General features: G+C 43.5%; 1 protein-coding gene across 2 annotated transcripts in view; it reads right to left on the reverse strand.

The window, feature by feature from the left end:
• Positions 1-23,552, reverse strand: part of GOLPH3 (golgi phosphoprotein 3) — a 58,450-nt gene extending 34,898 nt beyond the window's left edge. The window contains exon 1 of one of the 2 annotated variants that reach the window (XM_025387627.1): positions 23,012-23,552. In XM_025387627.1, coding sequence (XP_025243412.1) covers positions 23,012-23,236 — 225 coding nt within the window. In that variant the 5' untranslated portion in view covers positions 23,237-23,552. The remainder of the gene's footprint in view (positions 1-23,011) is intronic. The other variant, XM_025387628.1, reaches the window with a different exon arrangement.
• Positions 23,553-25,634: the final 2,082 nt, after the last annotated feature.

Consider the following 25,634-nt stretch of genomic DNA (forward strand, 5'->3'; position numbering starts at 1 on the left):
CATTACTAAACAGCGGTGATAAAGATGACTAAGATACAAAGGCACAGAATGAAAAGAAATAATAATTCCAATTCCAATATTATTATCATAATACTGATATAAATAAAATGGCATTCCCTCACTCATTCTAAAGACAAACACCTGTGCAATACTAGGCATTGTGCTAGATGCTAGATATACAATGATAGGCAAAAAGGATGTGAAAGCAACTAAGAAGTGAGATTAAGGTGAAGAGTCTCACTAGGCATTAAGAAATAACTAAGAGTATTGGCTGCCAGCTAGAAAAAGGCACAGCCTTACATATAAGGATCCGCTAACACAAACATAAAGACCTAAAAAAGCAATCATGGGCCAGGAGCGGTGGCTCACGCCTGTAATCCCAGCACTTTGGGAGGCCAAGGCAGGCGGATCACGAGGTCAGGAGATCAAGACCATCTGGCTAACAGGGTGAAAACTGGTCTCCACTAAAAATACAAAAAATTAGCCGGGCATGGTGGCCTGTAGTCCCAGCTACTCAGGAGGCTGAGGCAGGAGAATGGCGTGAACCCAGGAGGCGGAGGCTGCAGTGAGCCAAGATCGCACTACTGCACTTCAGCCTGGGTGACAAAACAAGACTCCAACTCAAAAAAAAAAAAAAAAAAAAGTAATCATGTGATTTCCAGACCATTAAAGAAGTAATGAAGACCCACAATATGACTACATTTTGTAATATATAAAGGTCTAATAAGATTACATAACATGTTCTATAATGCAGTCACTACAAACAATGAGACATCATTCTTCTGTGTCATTTGAATTTTTTTCCATGAGAACATACCATGTAAATCTGTATTTATCTGTGGGAAAGAGAGATTCTGGGGTGCCAGTTGAGTTGGTCTCCCCTGTGTGAGACACCCATGGGGAGCCACGGGCGGCCTCTGAGGAGAAAAGTCTCCTTATTGCCTTCATGTCTTTATGCCCCGAGAGCGTAACTGCTCAGTGGCATTCCACAGGTTCCTCAGGGAGATGACGCTCCCTTGAAGCAATGGAGTATAATCAAACATCTTGGCTCCTTCTGAAACCCGCTCCCATCCATTTCAGTCCCAATAAGCTAAAGACCTTAAGTAGTTTAGACACATGCCTTTGCTCAAGGAAATTCACAGAAACTGCCACTGCTATACATCTTATTGAATGACTCACGAGTTCTCCTTCACTGATTAATCCTTTTCCTTATTCCTTCCTCCCTCTCCCATCGGCCCTAAGAACAAAGAGCTTGTAAACCAATAAATTAGGCAGAGCCCGAGAGCTCTGGGCCGTGAGCAAGCCTCTGATGCTCTGGTCCCCTGGACTCACCTTTGAAACACTTATTCTGTCTCTTTCTAACCCCTTTGTCTCCAGCGGACTTGGGGTACCTGCTGGGTGGTGTGGAGCTGGTTTCCCCAACATCTGGCGCCCAACATGGGGCTCCCTGGTAATCTCTACAAATAATCCGGTGAAGAAACGCCAGAGCATGGAAAATGGAGGATGACTGACGAAGGATGCCCAAGTACATTTTCACTTCAGGCTCTACAGGTAAGTAGGGCGCTTGGAGAATTCCAGGGTAACCTCAGGAAAATATGGGTCAGGCTGAAAGTAAGTTTACTAATTACTTAAGCCTGGTGTGGCAGTTATTGTGCCATGCAGGGGTAATTGTGAGTACCCAAAATCTCATATCTTTGTTCCATCTCATAGAAAAGTATTTTCCTTGGTTCCCAGAATATGGAACCATGGATTTAAGACTGGCACAAGGTCAGATCAGACTTCAAACGAGCTCAACAAGAGGGCCACGATATTCCCTTCTCCACTTGGTCTGTGTGGTCGGCAATTAAAACAGCACTGGAGCCCTTCCACACTGAGGAGGAGGAGGAGGAGTTTCAGGATGATGTAGAAAAGTTTAGTAATTAGGAGTCTGATGGTCCGCAAAGCGAACCATCACAGTCTAGTTTAAAAGGGGGGGAGAAACGGGAAACTATATATTCTAACTGCCAAAAACTTATGAAAGAAACAGTTCCACCTACTGCAGAAACAGTGCCACGTACTGCGCTTTTACGGGAAGGTCCGGAACAGCCACCCCGCCTCAGCCTTATGAATTTTTGGAACGGGAGCCTGAGACACAGCTTGCCGCTCCCACTGTTGCACACCCCACCATTAACTATGGTGAAGGGAAGCTTCAGGCTCGCCCAACAGCCAGTTATGGTGAGGGAATGATCCAGGCTTGTCCACCTGTTAATTATGGTAGAGGAATGCTATGAGCCTGCCCAAATACAAATTATGGTGCAGGAACAATCCAAGCATCCATTCACCAGACATGAGAAATGGGGGATTTGGATGCTTGGCAGTTTCCGGAAATTATTTCACCAGCTGAGGAGCCTGGAGAACATGCTCAAGCATGCTGGGAGCCATTTCCTTTTAAAATATTACAATACTTAAAGCAAGCAATTGGACGATATAGGTCAAATTCTCCTTACGTTCATTCCTTGTTACAATCTGTGGCTTATAACCGGCGCTTACTACCTACGGATTGGGAGTCATTAGCCTGATCCACCCTGTCCCCCACTGAATTTCTCCAATTTAAAACCTGGTGGACGATGAAGCAACAAATCAGGCATGCAGAAATGCTCAAGCCCAACCTCCCGTTAACATCACATCTGATCAATTGCTTGGAATCAGACAGGCATGGGGTACTCTAAATTAACAGATGGTAATGGGTGATGAGGCTGTTGATCAGCTCAGAACTATATGCCTAAGAGCCTGGGAAAAAATTCACGACCCTGGTACTACTTATCCTTTTTTTTAACTCAGTTCAACAGGGTCCAGGAGAGCCTTATCCAGATTTTATCACCCGTTTGCAAGATGCGGCTCAAAACGCTATTTCAGATTCTCATGCCAAAAAGATGATCATTCAGCTGCTTGCTTATGAAAATGCTAATACAGCATGTCAGGCAGCAATTAGACCTATTAAGGGAAAGGCAGATCCAAATGATGAAAAAACTTTAAGTGAATACATTAAAGCCTGCAATGGCACTAGGGGGCACTTATATAAGGCCAGCCTCCTTGCTCAGGCAATGGCTGGACTAAGGGTAACAAAAAACACATGAGTGTTCCCTGGATTTTGCTATAATTGTGGACAGGTAGGACATACAAAAAGAGAGTGTACAAAGAGCCAAAAAAGGTAAAACTCAGGAGGAAAAAGCAGGGAACCAGGTACCTGTCCCACACGTAAAAAAGGAAAACACTGGGCTAATCAATGTTATTCAAAGTTTGAAAACAGTGGACAGGCCGGGCGCGGTGGCTCAAGCCTGTAATCCCAGCACTTTGGGAGGCCGAGACGGGTGGATCACGAGGTCAGGAGATCCAGACCATCCTGGCTGACACAGTGAAACCCCGTCTCTACTAAAAAACACAAAAAACTAGCCGGGCGAGGTGGCGGGCGCCTGTAGTCCCAGCTACTCGGGAGGCTGAGGCAGGAGAATGGCGTGAACCCGGGAGGCAGAGCTTGCAGTGAGCTGAGATCTGGCCACTGCACTCCAGCCTGGGCAGCAGAGCGAGACTCCGTCTCAAAAAAAAAAAAAAAAAAAAAAAAACAGAAAAAAAGAAAACAGTGGACAGCCCTTGCCAGGAAATGGACAGAGGGGCCTGCCCCGGGCCCCAATTCAAAACAGGGCATTCCCAGTTCAGGACGGGACATCCCTGACTCCAAACACAACGTTCCCGGCCCAGTCTATCCCTGTACAAATGTACAGCAACTGTCCCCCTCCACAGCTAAAAACGAGGCAGTAGATTTATGCTGTACCGAAGTCATATCCCTCCTTCCTGGGGAGCCTCCTAGGAAGGTCCAAACAGGAGTTTACGGTCCATTGCCAAACGACCCGGTGGGACTTATACTGGGAAGGTCCAGCTTAAACTTAAAGGGAATTCAAGTGGACTCTGACTGCCAGGGCGAAATTCAAATTGTTATCTCCTCCACTATTCCCTGGAGTGCTAATCCAGGTGACAGTACAGCTCAACTGTTGCTTTTACCATATGTTAAGTTAGGAGAAAGCTCAGAAAAAAGAACAGGAGGATTTGGAAGCACAAATTCAGCAGGAAAGGCTGCCTATTGGGTAAATCAAGTCTCTGACAATAGACCTATTTGTATGGTCACTATTTAAAGAAAACAATTTGAGGGTCTGGTTGACACAGGAGCTGAAGTGTTGATCATAGCTCGTTATCAATGGCCAAAAAACTGGCCCAAACAAAAGGCCCCAGTGGGTCTTGTTGGGGTCAGAACTGCTTCAGAAGTTTTCCAAAGTACTTTTATCTTTCCATATCTTGGTCCAGAAGAACAGGAAGGCACAATACAACCTCTAATTACGCCCATTCCTGTTAACTTATAGGGGAGAGATCTGCTACAGCAACGGGGCACAGAAATTTCAATCCCTTCTCCCCAATACGGTCAAGCTAGTCAAAAAATAATGTCGAACATGGGCTATGTTCCCAAGAAAGGCCTAGGAAAACAGAAGACGGGCATTACTGAACCAATACAGATTACTGTAAAAAAATGACCGAAAAGGATTAGGTTACCATTTTTAGGGGCAGTCACTGTTGAGCCTCCAAGTCCTATTCCCTTAAAATGGAAGACCCAAAATCCTGTTTGCAGTGGCCGCTTTCTCAGGAAAAATTGGGGGCCTTACAGGAATCAGTCAAAGAACAATTAAACAAAGGAAACACTGAGCCCACATTTTCCCCATGGAAATTTGCCAGTGTTTGTTATAAAGAAAAAATCTGGCAGATGGCGCATGCTAACCGACTTACCAGTGGATAGTGCAGTCATCCAGCCAATGGGGGCCCTGAAGCTGGGGCTTCCATCCCCCACCATGATTCCTAGAGACTGGCCATTAATAATTATAGATTTGAAGGACTGCTTTTTTAACATTCCTCTAGCTGAGTCTGATTTTGAGAAATTTGCTTTTACAATTCCTGCTACGAACAACAAGGAACCAGCAGCCAGATATCACTGGAAAGTCCTGCCGCACGGTATGTTGAATAGTCCTATTATTTGTCAAACTTTTGAGGGGAAGGCTATTCAACCTGTGAGAGATCAGTTTCCAGATTCGTATATCATTCATTATATGGATGACATATTGTGTGCAGCCGAAAATTGAGACCGACTTACCCAGTGTTATTCATATTTACAGGAGGTGGTATAGCCAATGCTGGATTGCTCATACCACCAGATAAAATTCAAACGGCCACGCCTTCCCAATATTTGGGAATGTAGGTTCAGGAAAGCACAATTAAACCCTAAAAGGTTCAAATTTGAAAAGACTCTCTGAAAACTTTAAATGACTTTCAAAAATTATTAGGAAATATCAATTGGATTAGACCTACTTTGGGAATCCCTACCTATGCTATATTTAATCTGTTCCCTATTTTAAGAGGAGACCCTGCTCTCAATAGTAAACGAGAACTGACTCCTGAGGCTGCCGAAGAATTACAAATGATTGAAGAAAAAATGTGACAGGTCCAGGTTAAAAGAATAAACTCAGGTTTACCATTACAGTTCATTGTGTTCCCTACTCTCCATTCTCCTACAGGGGCTATAGTTCAGAGAGAGGACTTAGTTGAATGTTCTTTTCTGTCTCACAATACTGTCAGAACACTCACAGTATACTTGGATCAGATGGCAATCTTGATTGGGCAAGCTTGCCTTAGAGTCGTTAAACCTTGTGGCTCAGATCCAGATAAGATTACAGTTCCAATGAACAAAAATCAGATTCAGCAAGCCTTTGTTAATTCAGTCAATTGGCAAATAAATTTAGCTAGCTTCACTGGAGTTCTTGACAGTCATTATCCAAAAAACAAAATTTTTCAGGTTTGAAGCTAACAACACGGGTCCTTCCAAAAATTACCCATAGTGCTCCATTGGAAGGAGCAGTGATTGTGTTTACAGACGGCTCTAGCAATGGAAAAGCAGCTTATGTAGGACCTAAAAACAGAATTATTCAAACTGACTTTCAATCGGCACAGAGGGCTGAATTACAGGCAGTTATAGCTGTGTTAGAAGACTTTAAGCAACCTGCAAATATTGTCTCCGATTCAGCTTATGCTGTTCAAGCTACTCAATACATAGAAACTGCACTCATTAAATATCTTGTGAATGAACAACTCATCAGCTGTTTTCTTCTTTACAAAAGGTAGTACATGATCACTGTTTTCCTTTCTGTACTACACACATTCGAGCACACACTAATCTTCCCGGGTCCCTTGTAAGGGCCATCAAGCTGATTTACTAGTTTCCACTGTGCTTACTAATGCCCAAGATTTTCACTCCCTAACACATGTTAATGCAGCAGGACTTAAAACAAAAATATCAAATTACCTGGAGACAGGCAAAGGACATTGTGCAACATTGCCCCCAATGCCAGGTATTACAACTGCCACATGAAGGGACTGGTGTTAACCCATGGGTTAACCCCCAATATGTTGTGGCAAATGGACGTAACCCACGTACCTTCATTCAGGAAATTTGCATACATCCAGGTCACTATAGATAACTTTAGTATGGGCAACTTGCCAAACAGGTGAGGCGGCTGCTCATACTAAAAGACATTTACTTTCCTGTTTCGCTGCCATGGGCATCCCACAAAAGATTAAAACAGACAATGGCCCAGGCTACTGTAGTAAATCTTTACAATGTTCCTTCAACAATGGCACACTGAGCACAGTACTGGAATACCCTATAATTCTCAAGGTCAAGCCATTGTTGAACGGGCTAATGGAACCTTAAAATCACAATTACAAAAACAAAAGACAGAAGGGGGAAACAGAGAATACTCTACTCCCCAAATGCAGCTACACTTGGCTCTTATCACTTCAAATTTTCTTAATTTGTCTAGAGAGAGATCAGGTTACAACAGCAACAGAGCAGCATTTGACAGGACAAAAAATAAATCCTCATGAAGGAAAACATGTGGTAGAAGGACGTTAGAATCAAAACCTGGGAAAAGGGCAAAATCATTACATGGGGTCGAGGGTTTGCTTGTTATCTCACCAGGAGAGAATCAGCTTCCTGTCTGGGTACCCACAAGACATCTTAAGCTGTGCCATTAGCCAGAATCCAAGGAAGAGGAAAAGACCTCAGAATATCCCTGCAACCCCAGTTCGTCAGATGGCTCAGATGAACATCTCTGTTGAGCAGATAGAAACCAGTAAAACTCGCCAAGCAACTCCACCAACCTGGGGGCAGATGAAGAGTCTGGCTCACATTGCAGAAGACAACAGTGAGGTCTCAGAACAAGCCACTGACCCCCAGTAATCTAATGGTAGCTATGATGGCGGTAATCTCCCTGGTGGTGAGTCTCCCTGTAGCTGAGGCAGATCAAAATTACACTTATTGGGCCTACATTCCATTCCCACCACTGATTAGGCCTGTTACATGGTCAGACTCCCACCCTGGTGGAGGTTTATGTTCATGATAGTGTCTGGATGCCTGGACCAACAGATAACCGAGGTCCTACCCATCCAGAGGAGGAAAGAATGTTAATAAATGTTTCCACTGGTTATCGCTTTCCTCCCATCTGCCTGGGGCCAGCAACAGGATGTTTAAATTATGATAAACAAAGTTGGATGGTTTATGTCCCTGCACATAAAGGATCAAAAGCCTCTATTCAGGAAATCAGTGGAAGAACATTTCAATCTTTGGACACTATTAAATACTTTGAGCACAGCTATGTTATGACACATAGCCAGATTAATAAATTTAAACCTAATAAGAAGCCCTGCCCTAGGCAGGCCCCTAAATGGTCTGAAAAGCTAGAGGTGCTAACCTGGTAAGATTGTATTGCAAATTGCGCTGCTGTACTGCAAAATAATTCCCATGGAATCGTCATTGATTGGGCCCCTAGGGGACGCTTTGCAGTAAATTGTACTGGACAGCGCAAAGATTGTAGAGAGACTCCTTTTGCCAACGACTACCCAGATAATGCACCAAAATTATATAGAAGAATTGAAACAAATTACCCTATTAAGCAGGAGGAGAATGGTATGGCTCCTCCAAGCCCAAAAATGATTGATCCAATTATAAGTCCAGAACATCCAGAACTGTGGAAAATAATGATAGCTCAAACCCCAATTCAGATTTGGAAAGGACAATATAAAACAGAGACCTACAGTAAAAAACTTTGATTTGCTGTATACATGACCTCTAACTGGACGGTCCCATTGCAGAGCTGTGTTAAACCTCCTTTTATGTTGGCAGCGGGAAAAATTAATATCTTACTTCTCAAACCATATCATGCCTCAACTGTCATCTTTTTACCTGTATTAATTCTACCTTTAATAAACATAATAGCATTTTACCAGTTAGGGCCTGAGAAGGAGTATGGATACCTATTTCCTTCAATAGACCTTGGGAGGCCTCTCCCTCCATACATATTATCACTGAAGTACTAAAAGGCATACTTAATAGATCAAAGAGATTCATATTTACTTTAATAGCTGTGATCATGGGCCTTATAGCTGTCACAGCTACTGCTGCTGCTGCTGGTGTTGCTTTCACTCTTCTATTCAAACTGCAGGCTTTGTGGAAAGTTGGCAGAAAAAAAATCTTCTAAGCTTTGGAATTCCCAAAACCAAATGGATCAAAAATTGGCAAATCAAATTAATGATCTCCATCAAACAGTAATGTGGATGGAAAATTGGATTATGAGCTTGGAGCACAGAATTCAAATGCAACGTGATTGGACTACTTCTGATTTTTTTATTATTCCTAGCTCTTATAATGCCACTGAACACCACTGGGAGACGATTAGATGTCCCCTACAAGGAAAAGCAGATAATTTAAAACTAGATATTGCTAAACTGAAAAAACAAGTCTTTGAGGCATCTCAGGCTCATCTCACTCTGTTGCCTGGAGCTGATATTCTTGCTGGAGCCACTGAGGGCCTTTCTAATATCAATCTTTTAAAGTGGATTAAAACCATAGGTGGATCAACAATTGCAAATTTTATTTTAGTTTGTGTCTGTTTACGCTGTTTGTGTTTAGTCTACAGATGCAGATGGTGCCTTGGGAGAGAAGCCAGACACCATGATCAAGCCATGACAGCAATGGTGGTTAATAAAAAAAAAAAAATCAATAAAGACAAAAAAGGTGGACATGTGGGAAAGAGTTTCTGGGGTGCCAGTTGAGTTGGTCTCCCCTGTGTGAGACACCCATGAGGAGCCATGGGTGGCCTCTGAGGAGAAAAGTCTCCTTATTGCCTTCATGTCTTTATGCCCCAAGAGTATAACCGCTCAGTGGTATTCCACAGGTTGCTCAGGGAGATGACACTCCCTCGAAGCAATGGAGTATAATCAAGTATCTTGGCTCCTCCTGAAACCCGCTCCCATCCATTTCAGTCCCAATAAGCTAAAGACCTTAAGTAGTTTAGACACATGCCTTTGCTCAAGGAAATTCACAGAAACTGCCACTGCTATACATCTTATTGAATGACTCACGAGTTCTCCTTCACTGACTAATCCTTTTCCTCATCCCTTCCTCCCTCTCCCATCGGCCCTAAGAACAAAGAGCTTGTAAACCAATAAATTAGGTGGAACTCTGGGCACTGAACAAGCTCCGATGCTCCTCCGGTCCCCTGGACCCCTTTTAAACACTTATTCTGTCTCTAACTCCTTTGTCTCCGCCGGACTTGGGGTACTCACTGGGTGGTGTGGGGCTGGTTTCCCCAACATTTATCAACTTGGGAAAATGGTCACTATATGTCATTAAGAGAAAAAGGGTTACAAAGCAGTCTTAAGATACTTTCCCCTCCCTCTTTTTTAAGTAAAAACGAACAAGGGCAAACTCATTTAAAACAAGACTGGTGGCTCACGCCTGTAATCCCAGCACTTTGGGAGGCTGAGGCAGGCAGATCATGAGGTCAGGAGATCGAGGCCATCCTGGCTAACACAGTAAAACCCCGTTTCTACTAAAAATACAAAAAAATTAGCCGGGCGTGGGGGCAGGCGCCTGTAGTCCCAGCTACTCAGGAGGCTGAGGCAGGAGAATGGCATGAATCCAGGAGGCGGAGCTTGCAGGGAGCTGAGATCGTGCCACTGCACTCCAGCCTGGGCGACAGAGCGAGACTCTGCCTCAAAAAAAAAAAAAAAAAATTTTTTTTTAAACTTACAGCTTTCCTTCTACTCTTTTATATGTACCAGTCATGATTAAGACTACAGAAACTGCGAAAGGGAACCATACTTGTATAATGTTTCTAGCCCAGCACTCTGAAAATGCCCAGATCATAAAGGACCCTCAACTATCTGAGGACAAGCAGACGAAGAAGAGATTAATGGATAGATGGGTGGATGGATAAATAGAACATTATAAGTCCACATTTTACAAACAATAATTTCTAAATATTTCGTGTATCTTGTGAAAATCATTAAAATATATGTGAAAATTTTCCTAATTCAAAATTTCACAGAGGCCACCTTAAAAGAGTATTTATGATAACCAAATAGAAGTTAATCCTGAGACTAATTTCCAGTCAGCTTCAAAACTGCTTTGTGATTAGAATTCTCTGGCAGGTTCTGTTCCAAGCCCTGGCTCCCCTACTCCCCTAGAATGGAATGCCCACACTTAAATAAATTTTGCAATGCCCAGCTCCACTCCCCTCTGCTCCTTTCCCTCCCTGGAACAGCCTCAGCCTAAACTGCGATCTCCTCTGAACTGAACATTTAGTTTCCACTCCCTACCTAGCTCTTAAGACAGTACTACTGGACACTGTAATTCTAATTCTCACGTCTCATCTCCCCGCTACTGGACTGCAAACTTGAAAAAACTTCTCATGTTACTTTTTTATTTCTAAACCCATTTAACAAAAAGTTCTGCACAAAGTATAATCTTATAGTTCAATGCAATTTTTGTGTAAACTTGAAGAGGCTAGGACTTCTCATGTTACTTTTTTTATTTCTAAACCCATTTAACAAAAAAGTTCTGCACAAGGTATAATCTTATAGTTCAGTGCAATTCTACTAATTATTGTTCCCACATCCTTCCCCACTCTCAAGCCCCTTGGGGATGAGGCCTTAGTAGTCAAAGAACCCTACTGAAATGAAAAATGATCAAATTAAAAGGCAGACAAGAGGAAAAAAACTTCAATTAAATAAAAAAGGAAAGGGTTAGGAGCTACTGCCCTCTCCAAAAGACCCAGTCCTACCACCTTCAGTGAAGATCCTGGCGCTTCCGCCTAAAAATAGGGTGCCATCAAAAAGACAAAAGGTGAGGCTGGGCGCGGTGGCTCACATCTGTAATCCCAGCACTTTGGGAGGCCAAGGCAAGAGGATCACTTGAGCCCAGGAGGTTGAGACCAACTTGGGCAACACAGCAAAACCCCATCTCTACAAAATATACAAAAATTAGCCATGTGTGGTGGCGCATGCCTGTAGTCCCTGCTACTTGGAAGGCTGAGGTGGGAGGATCACCTGAGCCCCACAAGTTTGAGGCTGCAGTGAGCAGAGATCACACCACTGGACTCCAGCCTGGGCGACAGAGCAGACCTTGTCTCAGGAAAAAAAAAAAGAAAGGTGAGAATATGGAAAGGTGGAGAGAACTGGTCATCACAAGGGCTGGAAGAGGTCAAGGCCTTTTGAGTTTTCTGATTTGGAGCGTCAAGGCGTAATGAAACTTAATACTTATTGTGGACCAACTATCTATCAGGCACTTTACATGTGCTATTTTATTTAATTGTCACTGGAGTCATTTTGGAGGCTTAGAGGCTACTGGTATCTCTGGAGGCTAAGCAGTATCTGGAAAAGAGGAATCATGGAATCAATTCCAAGGATTCTTTAAGGAAGACTCTGGGCTTGACCTAAAAATCAGAATTCAGGTGGTACTTTAGGTTTCCAGATTTCTCAAACCAGTTCGGGAGGAATTACAAAAAGATAACTGACCAGAGGTTCAGAACAAAGGTAAAGATAAATATACCTACCATGTGCCCATAAAAATTAAAATTTTTTTAAAAATAAAGGCATAGATGAGCATCTGAATTTGAGTAAAACATTCAGTAAACCCACATATAAAGCGCAAGAGAATCAAGAAATAGTAAAAATAATGGAAATATTAAACACTTGTCAAGACCACTATAAACCTGAATTTACTTCTCTAAGCTAGGTAATCACCAATTTGCATTTGTTCAGCAACATGCTGTTTTCAAAGCACTCACATACGCCAACACATTGGATCCCTACAACTTAGAGGCTTTCCAACAGAACACAAAAGTAGGCCCATTTTGCCCAGGGGAAAACTAAGGTTCTAAAATTCGAAATATTTATTATAATTCTTTCAACCAGTCAAGGGCAAGGCTAGGAGTCAAGAACACAGCAGTCTTGCAGGTCCTGATCCAAAGCATCCTCCCTATGTACATCCTTACTGCACCTAACACATACACCCACTAAAGTTAGTAATTCAGGAGAGGCGAGCAGGATAAATAAAGTTAGTAATTCATTTTATTGAAATCATTTGCAAATCTGTCTTCTACGCAGACTGAATGCTCCTTAAAAGCAAAAAATTTTTCTTTGTGGCCCAGGGCACAGTGGCTTACACCTGTGATCCCAGCACTTTAGGAGGCCAACGCGGGCAGATCACTTGAGGCCAGGAGTTCAAGACCAGCCTGGCTAACATGGTGAAACCCCATCTTTACTAAAAACACAAAAATTAGCTGGGCATGGTGGCATGTGCCTGTAATCCCAGCTACTTGGGAGGCTGAGACACGAGGATTGCTTGAACCCAGGAGGAAGAGGTTGCATGAGCCAAGATTATGCCACTGCACTCCAGTCTGGGCGACAGAGCAAGACTTGGTCTCAAAAAAAAAAAAAATTTTTTTTTCCTTTGTAACCCCTGCATCTAGCAAAGGGAATGGCACAGAGAAGGTGTTCAATACTTGGATTAAACAGAACATATAAATACTAAATAACCTCTGATTTCATTTTAGCTAACATGGTATAGACAAAAATTAAATGATATATTCCATTTAGTGACTGAACTGAAATTTAAGTTCTTAAATGTTATTTCTGAGGTTATTTTGTTGTTTTTTTTTTTTTTTTTGAGACGGAGTCTCGCTGTGCTCCCAGGCTGGAGTGCAGTGGCGTGATCTCGGCTCACTGCAAGCTCCGCCTCCCAGGTTCACGCCATTCTCCCGCCTCAGCCTCCCAAGTAGCTGAGACTACAGGCGCCCGCCACCACGCCCGGCTAATTTTTGTATTTTTAGTAGAGACGGGGTTTCACCATGTTAGCCAGGATAGTCTCGATCTCCTGACCTCGTGATCCACCCGCCTCGGCCTCCCAAAGTGCTGGGATTACAGGCTTGAGCCACCGCGCCCGGCCTAGAGGTTATTTTGTTAATATGGTATAAACTGTTTAGCATTTCCATTTAAGAAACTGGAACTAGAAAATGAAACCAAAGTAAAAATAACCATTAGCAACTTTTACATATATTTTCTTAATTTCTAATCTGTCCCAGAAGGTAGTGGTGGAAGAATACAAAGTTTGCCTATGTATTACCAATAAAAATAACTTTTACCTTAAAATTTTAACTCATAAGTTCCTACATGCAGTTCAGTATGCTAAAATTGTTCCTCTTCCTACTGAACTACAAGCCAAATTCTATTGCAATAAAAATTCTTATCAGAGAAAAAGATTTCTAAACCTCAACTAAGCACAAGCTTAGAATTTTCAATACTGACTTATTTCAATGTTTCTCACCCTTTATTTCATCGGTTCCCGTAAGAAGTATTTTCAGATTTTTTCCTCATTACCTTCTCCCCCATGAAATTTTAATATGATGGAATATACTATATATTTGTTTGTACATTGTTAAGTGTACCTTTTTATAAACAAAAGAAGTAAAAAAAAAAAATTTTTTTTTTTTTTGAGACGGAGTCTCGCTCTGTCACCCAGGCTGGAGTGCAGTGGCGCAATCTCGGCTCACCGCAAGCTTCACCTCCCGGGTTCACGTCATTCTCCTGCCTCAGCCTCCCGAGTAGCTGGGACTACACGAGACCGCTACCACGCCGGGCTAATTTCTTTGTATTTTTTTCAGTAGAGACAGAATTTCACCATGTTAGCCAGGATGGTCTCCATCTCCTGACCTCGTGATTCGCCTGCTTTGGCCTCCCAAAGTGCTGGGATTACAGGCTTGAGCCACCGCGCCTGGCCCTATGTATTCTTAATGTGAGTAATGTCATTGTACTGACTGATTGCCAAATGCCAGGCTGAAATATACGACATCACAACATTATAGAACAGGTCAGGTGGAGTGGCTCATGCCTGTAATCCCAGCACTCTGGGAGGCCGACGTGGGTGGATCACATGAGGTCACGAGTTTGAGACCAGCCTGGCCAACATGGCGAAGCCCTGTCTCTACTAAAAATACAAAAAGTACCCGTGTGTGGTGGCAAACGCCTGTAATCCCAGCTACTCAGAAGGCTGAGGCAGGAGAATCGCTTGAACCCAGGAGGTGGAGGTTGCAGTGAGCATAGATCGCACCACTACACTCCAGCCTGAGTAACAGAGCGAGACTCTGTCTTAGAAGAGAAAAAAAAAAATTCTAGAACAGCAACATAATTTAGTTTTGACACACAGAACTAAATTTATATGAGCTTTGACACACAGAACTAAAATGAATGAACTTGAAGACAGACACGTCCTTCAGTGAATCTGTACTTAGTAAAGGGCCTCTCACGGAGCATGTACTCAGTAAACATTTGATGAATGGATGGAAACTGTTAGAATCCTAGATGTGTGGTAATCCTAGATTAGAAGCAGTTACACTGCTTCTAAATGTCATTTAGCAAGATGAGAACCTCTAGACAGGCCACAGAAATGTGGACTTCATATCTCAAATCACTTAAAATTCAACTCACTACAACCCTGGAAACCTGGAATTTTCTGTAGTCAATTTTCAGGAAGGAAAAAAAAAAGATGAAAACCTTAAGCTAAAACAAACAGTTCCTGTTCAGTAATTTTTAACCTTCCTGATTCACTAAACGCTTTTGAGTATCTAATGAAAGCTTTGTCCTCTTTCCCCAAGAAAACACGCAACTGCAGAGTATTCACAGAGTTTCTCAGCTCTGTTGACTCCAATTTAAGAACTTCTCCATTAAAGGAATATGTAAACCAAATACAATGCATTAAGTTTAAAAATAAGTTAATTTTTTTGTTGTTCTTTAAAATGTTATTCTTAAAAGTTACCAAAAACATCCTTTTTGGCAATTACACTGTACTTTAATATTAGTTGTGTTTTTGCAGATGAGCGGTTTACCAAACAGGAAGAGAAATAGCCTACATTCTAAATATATTTGTAATGCCTAAGTCAAAAACCTCAAAATGTACTAGATTACATTGTAATATTGCACAATGCTATTGAAACAGGTTGCAGTCTTCCTGGCTTTGATAAGAGAAACCTGAAGTCAAAAACATCAATTTCAAAATGAAGCCAGGTTTCCACTTTTGGCACTTGTCAGGACACTTATTAAAAAGCAGCAGCACGGCTGGGCACAGTGGCTCACGCCCAGCCCTTTGGGAAGGCAAGGCAGGCAGATCACTTGAGGTCAAGAGTTCGAGACTAGCCTGGCCAACATGGTAAAACCCCATCTCTACTAAAAATATAAAAATTAGCTGGGCGTGGTGGCAGGCGCCTGTAATGCCAGCTACTTGGGAGGCTGAGACCGAAGAATCGCTTGAACCGGGGAGGTGGTGTTGGAGTGGGCCAAGATGGCGCCACTGCACTTCAGCCTGGGTGACAAGAGTAAAACTCCATCTAAAAAAAAAAAAAAGCAGGAGGAGGACAAGCACTGTCTTTTTGTGCTGCTTCAAAGGGAGACTCACAACATGAAGATAAATTCTCTAAACAAAGACTACAGCATACTTTGATACTATTCAATCTGATTAATGGCAGTAGAAAAGTTATGCTGTTAGAAAGGGGGGGAAGTTTGCAAAGACATAAAAAAGTGTACAGCCAAGTTTAACATGACAAACATAACAGAGCAAGCATAATGCCTGATGCCTCCAGGGGCTTTAAGATTTACATGTAAGATGATATTATAAAAGCATATTTATTTAAATATCAGAAAAATCCCCCAAATATTTCAAAATCTATCAAAATAACTTCAAAATACAATTGTTTTGTTTTGTCTTTTGAGACAGTTTCACTCTCGTCACCCAGGCTGGAGTGCAGTGGCGCAACCTTGGCTCACTGCAACCTCTGCCTCTTAGGTTCAAGTGATTCTCCTGCCTCAGCCTCCCAAGTAGCTGGGATTACAGGTGCTCGCCACCATGACTGGCTAATTTTTATATTTTTAGTAGAGATAGGGGTTCACCATGTTGGCCAGGCTTATCTCGAACTCCTGACCTCAGGTGATCCATCAAGCTCGGCTTCCCAAAGTACTGGGATTACAGGCATGAGCCACTGCCCCTAGCCTTCAAAATACCATTCTAAAAGGTAAATTCAAATGCTCCATAGAAGAACTCTCAGGGAGTCCAAAATTAATAAATATCATATATTAGTATAACTTACGGGATGAGTTAGTAAATATTTTGACTGTATTGTAAAAGAATCCCAAAGCATAAAAAGTAATTTCAACAGTATAAAATCTTGTTGAAAAGGTATAAGCAGGCCAGGCATGGTGGCTCACACCTATAATCCCAGCACTTTAGGAGGCCAAGGCAGGAAGATTGCTTGAGGCCAGGAGTTCGAGACTGGGCGACATAGTGAGACCACGTCTCTACAAAAAAAAAAAAAAAAAATTGTATTCAGGAGACTGAGGAGGGAGGATTGCTTGAGATCAGGAGGTCGAGGCTGCAATGAGCCATGATCACACCACCACACTCCAGCCTGGACAACAAAGCTAGGCCCTGTCTCAAAAGAAAAAAAGTACAATCAAATGGTTTAACGAACTTCAAAAGTAATTTTTGAGATCCTGTATATCTCATACTTGTGTTTAAATGCCTGAAAAAAAAGATAAAACTTCAAACCTTTAAAAAATATGAAGGAAATATCATTTGTATTAGAAACAACAAAAATTCACTAAAAACTGAGAAGCCTTTATACTTTAAATAACTAAAACTCAGCACATCTGGAAATTCTGAATACTTGTTGAATGAATTTCTGATTTACAGATTTGATATGTAGAGATAGTGGACAGCACCACACATATAGAAAGGAAAACAATTTTTCTTAAGTTATACATCTTCATCACTATTATACGTCAAAGTAGTGACCTTGGGAACCTTATTCCAAAAATGGAACCCATCTTTGGAGCCTGTGGAAAAGTCACACAAAAGTCAGTTCCATCATTTTGGCTAATCTTAAGTATTTTACCCCATTATATATTATTTACCTCAAGTACCTACTTATTTTTCAAGATACAGAAGTTACTGTATTACAGTTCTTGTCTACAAGCATTAGAAACATTAGTAACTGACTCTGGCTATCTTTAAAAAGCAACTTTACTGGAAGGCTGTTGAAACTCACAACATTGAAAGATGACTGGAAAATCAGGCTGGAAAAAAACAGCGCCAATAAACCAGAGAAAGCAGCTCAAAGAATTATGCCAAAGAACAGTCTGAACCACACGCTGACATGACTCTGGAAAGGTCTCCAAAAAACCCTACAGCTTGTTCTTCTCTCAAGATCCAAAGCCCTGAAAGAAAACATTTGACTGGACAAGTCTGGCTGCGTGACAAAACAGCAGGGATGAATAACAGGCTTCACGAGTGCATCCTAGAGCCGGTCGCAGTAATCCCAACACTTTGGGAGGCTGACGCGGGAGGATCACTTGAGGCCAGGAGATCGAGGCTGCAGTGAGCTGTGGGCCATGATCTCGCCATTATACTCCAGCCTGGTGACAGAGCACGATCCGTCTTAAAAATAGGTTCAGTGGCTCGTGCTTTTAATACCAGCACTTTGGGAGGCTGAAGGGGGAGGATCACTTGAGCCCAGGAGTTCAAGACCAGCCTGAGCCATGTAGCCAAATCCCTGTGTTTATAAAAAACGATTTTTTTTTATTAGCTGGGCATGGTGGTGTGTGCCTGTGGTCCTAGCTCCTCCGGAGGCTGAGGCAGGCACTTTAGCCCAGGAGGTTGAGGTTGCAGTTAGCCGAGATCGCACCACTGCACTCCAGCCTGGGTAACAGAGCAAGACCTTGTCTCAAAAAAAGGCAGCACACTATGGGGAAACCCTAAAGTAATACAAAACAGGGCGAAGACCTGGGGAGGAGTTAATAAATGTCCACAGCAGTACAATCAGAATCACCATGTGGGATGACTATTTTTCCATTATACACGAAAACACTGAAGCTCAGAAAGCTTAAATTATATGTAAAAGCCAAAAAATACACCTTGGACAGGACTATAGAGCCTCTCTCTGCTTCTGCTATTCACAGGCATACTCCAAATTATACTTGGCCACTAAAAATAATTAAATCTAACCTTAAAAGACTAAGAGTTGCCACCAATGAAGACATTCGAACGTATATGACACCAGTTATTTGTGGTAATTCTCAACGAAGCATCCTGAAAATATTCTATGGAAAGCATCTATGGGATAAACACACACAGGGAAAGGAAAATACCTGGCACTTTTGCTGCCCCTTCCCCTCAAACACTGGGGCAATTAGAGAAATACTGCTAATTACTTGGCAGTTGAATTTAGGTGTAAACTATCTGTCATCCTTACTGTGGCCTTTAAAGAGCTACTTAAATACCTATGCACTGAGTCTCTGCCCAAGTGAGCATGAGAATCCTCTGAGGGGCCTAGGCATCCCTGTTTTATAAAAGCAAAAAAGTAGTATCACTGGTTAAAAAAAAAAAATCTGAAATGTGTACTCAAAGAAAAAAAATAATGAATCACAATGACTCTAGACTCACCCCAATAGGTAATCTGAAGCCAGACCATCTGCTTATTCGAAAACTGAACCTTCTGTTCAGTAAAAAGGAGAGGGAGAGTTGACTCAGAATATGTCAAAGTAATTTTTTAAATATTATAGATTATAAACATGTTAAAAAATAAATTGGTAAGACAATAAGAACAAAGGACAACCTCACATGATATGGATGAATCCCACGTTGAACAAAAATCAGACACAAAGTACAAAAAACTAGGCAAAATTAATCTATGCTGAATTCTAATATTAAGCCAGTGGTTACACCTGAGGAATGGGTAGTGACTGGAAAGAAATTCAAGTAGAGGGCTAGGGCTTCTGTTTCTTGCTCTAGATACTGGTTTAATAAGTATATTCAGATAAGGTTATTAGCTCACGTATATAAAATATTTCCAACATTAATGATTTGCTTAAATGTAAAGTTTAGCTTTTAAAGGTCTTAAGAGAATCCAGACATTAAAAAGATGAATGCTAAATAAAAATCAGTTAAAGCAATGAGTTAGCATAAACGCCTAGGTTCACGGTAAGAGAGCAATTCCTGCTTCCTAAAAAGAGTACTATAAGTTAAAGACATGGTGAGGAGCCTCCCAAGGGAAAAACATATGAATAAATAAAGTGACAGGGCTGGTTAATAAAGTGTAAATACATGATGAGTTGGCTTGATGGCATGCACCTTGTAGTCCCAGCTACTCAGGGCGGATCGCTTGAGCCTAGGAGTTTGAGTGCAGCCTGGGCGACATCTCAAGACCTCCATCTCTTAAAAAAAAAAAAAAAAATTTTAAGATGTGATGAAAGGAAAAAATATATAGGCTAATCCCTAAAACCAAAACCTAAAGCAATACAAAATCCAGTTGTCTCAACCCCACCCCTCAACTCTCTGGACTTGCTTACAAAAAGAGAAAAAATTTCCCTATGTGGTTGTTGAAATCAGGAAAAAATGCTCACAATTAGCTAGCAAGCGTCTGGACCTTAGCCATGACTAGCAAAGTATAATGAGTGACTCTTGACCAAAATAAACGTAACACATGGTTTCAATTACCTGCCAAAGAACTTTAAATTGTTTAAATTATGTGAGTACGGTTAAACTTCAAAAATTTATTTAGATTATCTTCTTGAGAACCAATCACCAAAAAACAGCATGTTAATATGTTTTACCTTAAACATTTAGAGCAAGGGTGTCCAAACTTTTGGCTTCCCTGGGTCACACATAAAATACACTAACACTAGCAATAGCTGATGAGCTTTAAAAAAAAAAAAAAAGGCCGGGCGCGGTGGCTCAAGCCTGTAATCCCAGCACTTTGGGAGGCCGAGACGGGCGGATCACGAGGTCAGGAGATCGAGACCATCCTGGCTAACATGGTGAAACCCCGTCTCTACTAAAAATACAAAAAACTAGCCGGGCGTGGTGGCGGGCGCCTGTAGTCCCAGCTACTCGGAGGCTGAGGCGGGAGAATGGCGTGAACCCGGGAGGTGGAGCTTGCAGTGAGCTGAGATCCGGCCACTGCACTCCAGCCTGGGCGACAGAGCGAGACTCCGTCTCAAAAAAAAAAAAAAAAAAAAAAAAAAAAATTGCAAAAAAATCTCATAATGTTTTAAGAAAGTTTACCAATTTATGTTAGGCCATATTTAAAGCCATCCTGGGCCACATTTGGCCCGCGGATTGGACAAGCATGATTTAGAGAAACATGTACTTCAAAAAACAAATAGGTACTTCCTCACTATAATTTCTCAGTGTGACTCAGAACACTAAAAGCTTATTTTTTAGTTTTTTTTTTTTTTTAGGTTTTTGTCTTCCACCGAGTTTTATCCACACAGAAAAGTCTCAAAAACTATAAACCAAAATGTTCACTCAGGAATATGTTTTAATTTTGCTTTTTTTTTTTTTTTTTTTTTTTTTTTTTTTTTTAAAATGTCTACGTTATTTTTGTCCAAAAAGAAAAATGTTTATGGTCGGGCGTGGTGGCTCACACCTGTAATCTCAGCACTTTGGGAGGCTGAGGCGAGTGGATCACTTGAGGTCAGAAGTTCAAGAGCAGCCTGACAAACATGGTGAAACCCCGTCTCTACTAAAAATACAAACATTAGCAGGGCATGGTGGTGCATGCCTGTAATCCCAGCTACTCGGGAGGCTAAGCGCAGGAGAATCGCTTGAACCCGGGAGGGGGAGGTTGCAGTGAGCCCAGATGCCGCCACTGCACTCCAGCCTGGGCGACAGAGCAAGATTCCGTCTAAAAAAAGAAAGAAAGAAAAAAAAAGACAAACGTTTATAATCAAGATTCCAAATTTTGAAGCCTAAAGTTGAACATTTTCTAAAAAGTACATTAGTAGGACACTATACACCTAGTTTACCTTTTTCATCCAAACAACAAGAAATTGCACATACAGCCTGCTTCATCATCACAACTCAATAAACAGGTACAGCACCCCTTTCACAGCCAGAGGAATATCAACCTTTTTCAAGGTTACTGTTATTAAAACCTGAGAAATGGGAAGCCAAGATATGACAGATGCCCTACACGTATCTATCAAGCTAACCTTTAGTTCATTAGATTTCTAAATAACAAGGGTCCATAAACAGTCCATATAAAACTTGCCTCTATCTAATAAGTTTCAGTGACCAAGAAAGATTACATTGTTTTGTAAGACTTTTTTTTTTTTTTTTTTTTTTGCCCACCTTCCTAAATTTGGAAAACTTTCTTAAAATCAGGTCTGAGCGCGGAGGCTCAAGCCTGTAATCCCAGCACTTCGGACGGCCGAGGCGGGCGGCTGACTAGGTCAAGAGATCAACACCATCCTGGCCAACATGGTGAAACCCCATCTCTACTAAAGGTATGAAAATTAGCTGGGCGTGGCGTCGCACGCCTGTAATCCCAGCTACTCGGGAGGCTGAGGCAGGAGAATCGCTTGAATCCGGGAGGCAGAGGTGGCAGTGAGTGGAGACCGCACCACTGCACTCCAGCCTGGGCGACAGAGTGAGACTCCGTCTCAAAAACAAAACAAAACAAAAACACAAAATTAGCCTGGCATGGTGGCGCATGCCTGTAATCCCAGTTACTCAGGAGGCTGAGGCAGAAGAATCGCTTGAACCGGGAAGGCGGAGCTTTCGGACCGCGGCATTGCACTCCAGGAGCTTGGGCAATAAAAGCGAAACTCCGTCTCCAAATAAACAAATAATCATTTCTTAGGCAAATGTAACAAATACAGCAGAACGTTATAGAATCTAGGAAAGAGTATATACGCATATGTATCTATCACTTTTTCAACTTTTCTGTATGTGAAAATTTTGGACACTGAAGTGAAAATAAATGCTTTCAAAGTCAGAATGCAAAGAAATATCTATTGCAACTTCAACCCACCTGAAAATCTGAGGCCTTTCATCAACTCACAAACCTACATTTCAAGCATTCGATGAAAAAATCCTTTCTTAAGACGGCAAGACTTTGAGATTAATCAACTGATAAAATATAAAAGCTATACTAAAAATAATCTCTAACCCAAGTCAAGTTCACCTAGAAAGTCATTTGCCAGGAGTTTTCATGAGAATTTTGACTTAACTTTACTCAGTAAAAGAGCTTTTCCCTCTATTACCACTTCGCCTACGTTTTTCCTAATTCCCAACAGTAAGCCTTAACTGAAGAAGAAAATCCCCAGCAAGCAGATCCGGGCACCCCTCCCAGGTCCTAAAACCTGCAAAAACCCAAGAGTTCGTGGCGCTGGTGGCGCCAGCTGTTTGTTTCCCGGGCAGTCTCCGGGTTGGATTTGCACCCTGGGGTCTACACGGGTTAAAAACGCGGAAAAAGGCGACGAAGAAATACAAACTGCCAGGGTGTCGAAATGAAAGGAGCGACTGTGAAAAGGGTGAGGAAAAATCCAAGCCATCTCTACTGGGAGGATCCGGAAAGCACCGGCCGCGCAGGGGGTCAACAAACTCCGACACTGCTCAGGGTCAGCTGGGCGCCACCGGGCGCAGGCTCCGGAGCGAGGGCAGGTGCGCGGGCCGGAAGCCTCGGGCGCTCACCTGGCACCTACCTGGAGCTCACCTGGCGCCCGGGCCCCGCGCCGCCTCCCCCCGCCCTGCCCGCCGCCTCCGCACCTCGCGGTCCTTGAGGCCCAGCAGGAGCACCTCCTCCATCAGGGTCAGCCGCGTTTCCTTGGAGTCGCCCTTGTCGTCGTCGTCCTGCTCGTCGCGGCGGCTCTGCGCGTCGTCTTCGCTGCTGCCGGCGCCGCCGCCCGCCGCCCGCTCCTTGTCGGCGGCGTTGCGGGAGGCCTCGGTGCGCCGCTGCACCAGGCCCGAGCTGCGCTGGGTCAGCGAGGTCATGGCTCCCGCCGAGACGCCGAGCCGGGCCGAGAGGGACGCGGGACCTACCGGCTCGCCCTCCTCCTCCCCGCGCGGCCTCCGACCCGGGTTTCCGTGTTAAATCCGGACGCCGGGGCGACGTCCGTCGGCAGCAGGGCCGGGGGCAGTCATGAGGAGACAGGTCAGGGCGAAGCGGGCTGGCCGGGCGTCGGCGGAGCAGGAGAGGGGCGCTTTCCTGCCTGCGGCCGCGGCCCCCAAAACAGCCCGAGCTCCGAAACGGAGGCGGCGGCGGCGCCTTTCCAATATGGCGGCCCCGGCTGACGTCACCGGAGGATGTGGCAGAGTCGGCGCGGGAGAACTGGGCCGGGAGACGCCGGAAGCGGCGGGCGGGGACCCGGCGGCCGGACCCGGCGGGCGGGGATCCTCCGGCACTGCCTCCTACACCCTTCCTGGCCCTTGGTGCTTGTCTTTTCCTTGTAGTTCCTGCGCCCCCTGACCCGCGGTCCTGTAGTCCCGCTCCCGTGACGTGCCCTCCCTCCTTCCGCTCCCCGTTTTGCCTTCACTACCCAGGGCTGGAGCCTGAACCTGGTGGGGCCCGCCACGAATCGGAAGAGCCTGGGCCACGCGAAGGTGGACCCCACTCAGCCTCCAGCCTTGCCCTCCGCGCCTCAGACACCGCCGTCTTCGGAGGCGGCTCCGCGGCCGTGTGGAAGGGGTCCCATTTGGACTCCGGGGTCCGCAGGAGTGGCAGGAAGCACTTTGCTCGCGGCTACTGGAGAGGAGGGGCGCGCTTTCTGCCGGGAATCCCTAACCCTTTAGAAGAAGCAAGTGTGTCCAAATGGTTTGAAAGTGGACCTTTAGTGTTTTCCAGGAGTAAGAAGATAGAACAATTGACCAGTTTTGTTTGTAAAACTTCTTTTCTTGCCTCGGACTTCTGCTATAAAGTGACCAGGGCGTAGTGAGTACAGTTAGTGCCGCACACGTTAGCACGCTCAACCTTAACGATCTTTTTATAGAGACAATAAACCTGCAGGGTTTCATGCCACGTCTTTGTACACATCAGATCTCTCTCCGTGTAGTTACTAAGTGAAATCCTCTCGGCGTACGCAAATTACGTTAAAAAATAGCTGTCAAACCTGAGTCAGGAGTTGGAGGAGTAGAGGGTGGCGCTTATAAGTGAAACAATCAGGAATGGCATTGTGTGCCATCCTGTATTAAACAATGTATGGACAGAGTGGAACAACAGCAAAGCAAAAAATAAAAATTAAAAAAAAAAAGTGATCGTGGGCTGTGGCTACAGAGTGGTTTAGATGGGTTCTTCTCTTTCCACAAATCCATTATCCAGAACTCCTGCTGCCTACCATCGCATGCCCTGGAAAGTGACAGTGCTAAATGAGGGGACGAGAGGGTCCAGGGGGAGCACCAAGTAGACCTTCCCTTTTTCCCACCTGTCTGGGCGAAGGTCGATTTCACCTCAACCAATTTCTCCCATTCACACCCTCTTTTGACTTTTTTTCTACATCTCTTTTCTGATTTTACCAAATATTGTAGCTTGAAATGTTTCTTTCTAAAATAAACGTGATGAATTTATTATTTGAAAAAAGTTAACCAGGAGTAGTGGCCCACATCTGTAGTCCCAGGTCCTCAGGAGGCTGAGGCAGGAGAACCGCTTGAGCCCAGAATTTGAGGCTGCCATGAGGGTGATCGCGCCACTGCATACCAGCCTGGGAGACAGAACAAGACCCTGTCTCAAAAAAAAAAAAAAATTACTTGACTAATATAGTCAAGTATGTAGTTCAAAGAGTACAAAGACGTGTGTAGTGAAAATCTCCCTCCCAGCTCTGCCCCTGTTCACCCAGTTGTTCTCCTTTCTCTCCTCAAGGTGTTAATGCCGGCAAATCCTCTGATACTCCTCCCCTCAAAATATGAAGCCTAATTTTCCTCCTCTTAAGTGTGGGCCAGAGTTAGCAACTGTCTTGAAATGAACAGAATGTGGCCAACATGACTGACTATGTGTCACTTCTCAGATTAGGTCATAAAAGTCTATGCAGCTTCTTTTTCAATTAGAGTGAATGATGGGTGGGGGTGGAGGGCAGCTGGGGAGGAAGGGAGGGAAGAAGAAAGAAGGAAGGAAAGGAAGAAAGGGGGGAAGGAAGGAAGGAAGGAAGGAGATATTTTAAAAACAGGAAGGAAGGGGAAGAAAGGATATTTCAGGAACAGGAAAGAAAAAAGAAGGAATTTTAGGAATGAGAATATTCCTAATTATAACAATGAGTATTTCTTTTTTTATTTATATTTATTTATTTATTTATTTTTGAGACAGTCTCACTCTGTCGCCCAGGCTGGAGAGCAGTGGCGTGATCTCGGCTCACTGCAACCTCCACCTCTTGGTTCAAGCAATTCCCCTGCCTCAGCCTCC

The sequence above is a fragment of the Theropithecus gelada genome, chromosome 6, assembly GCF_003255815.1.
Source record: "Theropithecus gelada isolate Dixy chromosome 6, Tgel_1.0, whole genome shotgun sequence".
Classification (NCBI taxonomy): domain Eukaryota; kingdom Metazoa; phylum Chordata; class Mammalia; order Primates; family Cercopithecidae; genus Theropithecus; species Theropithecus gelada.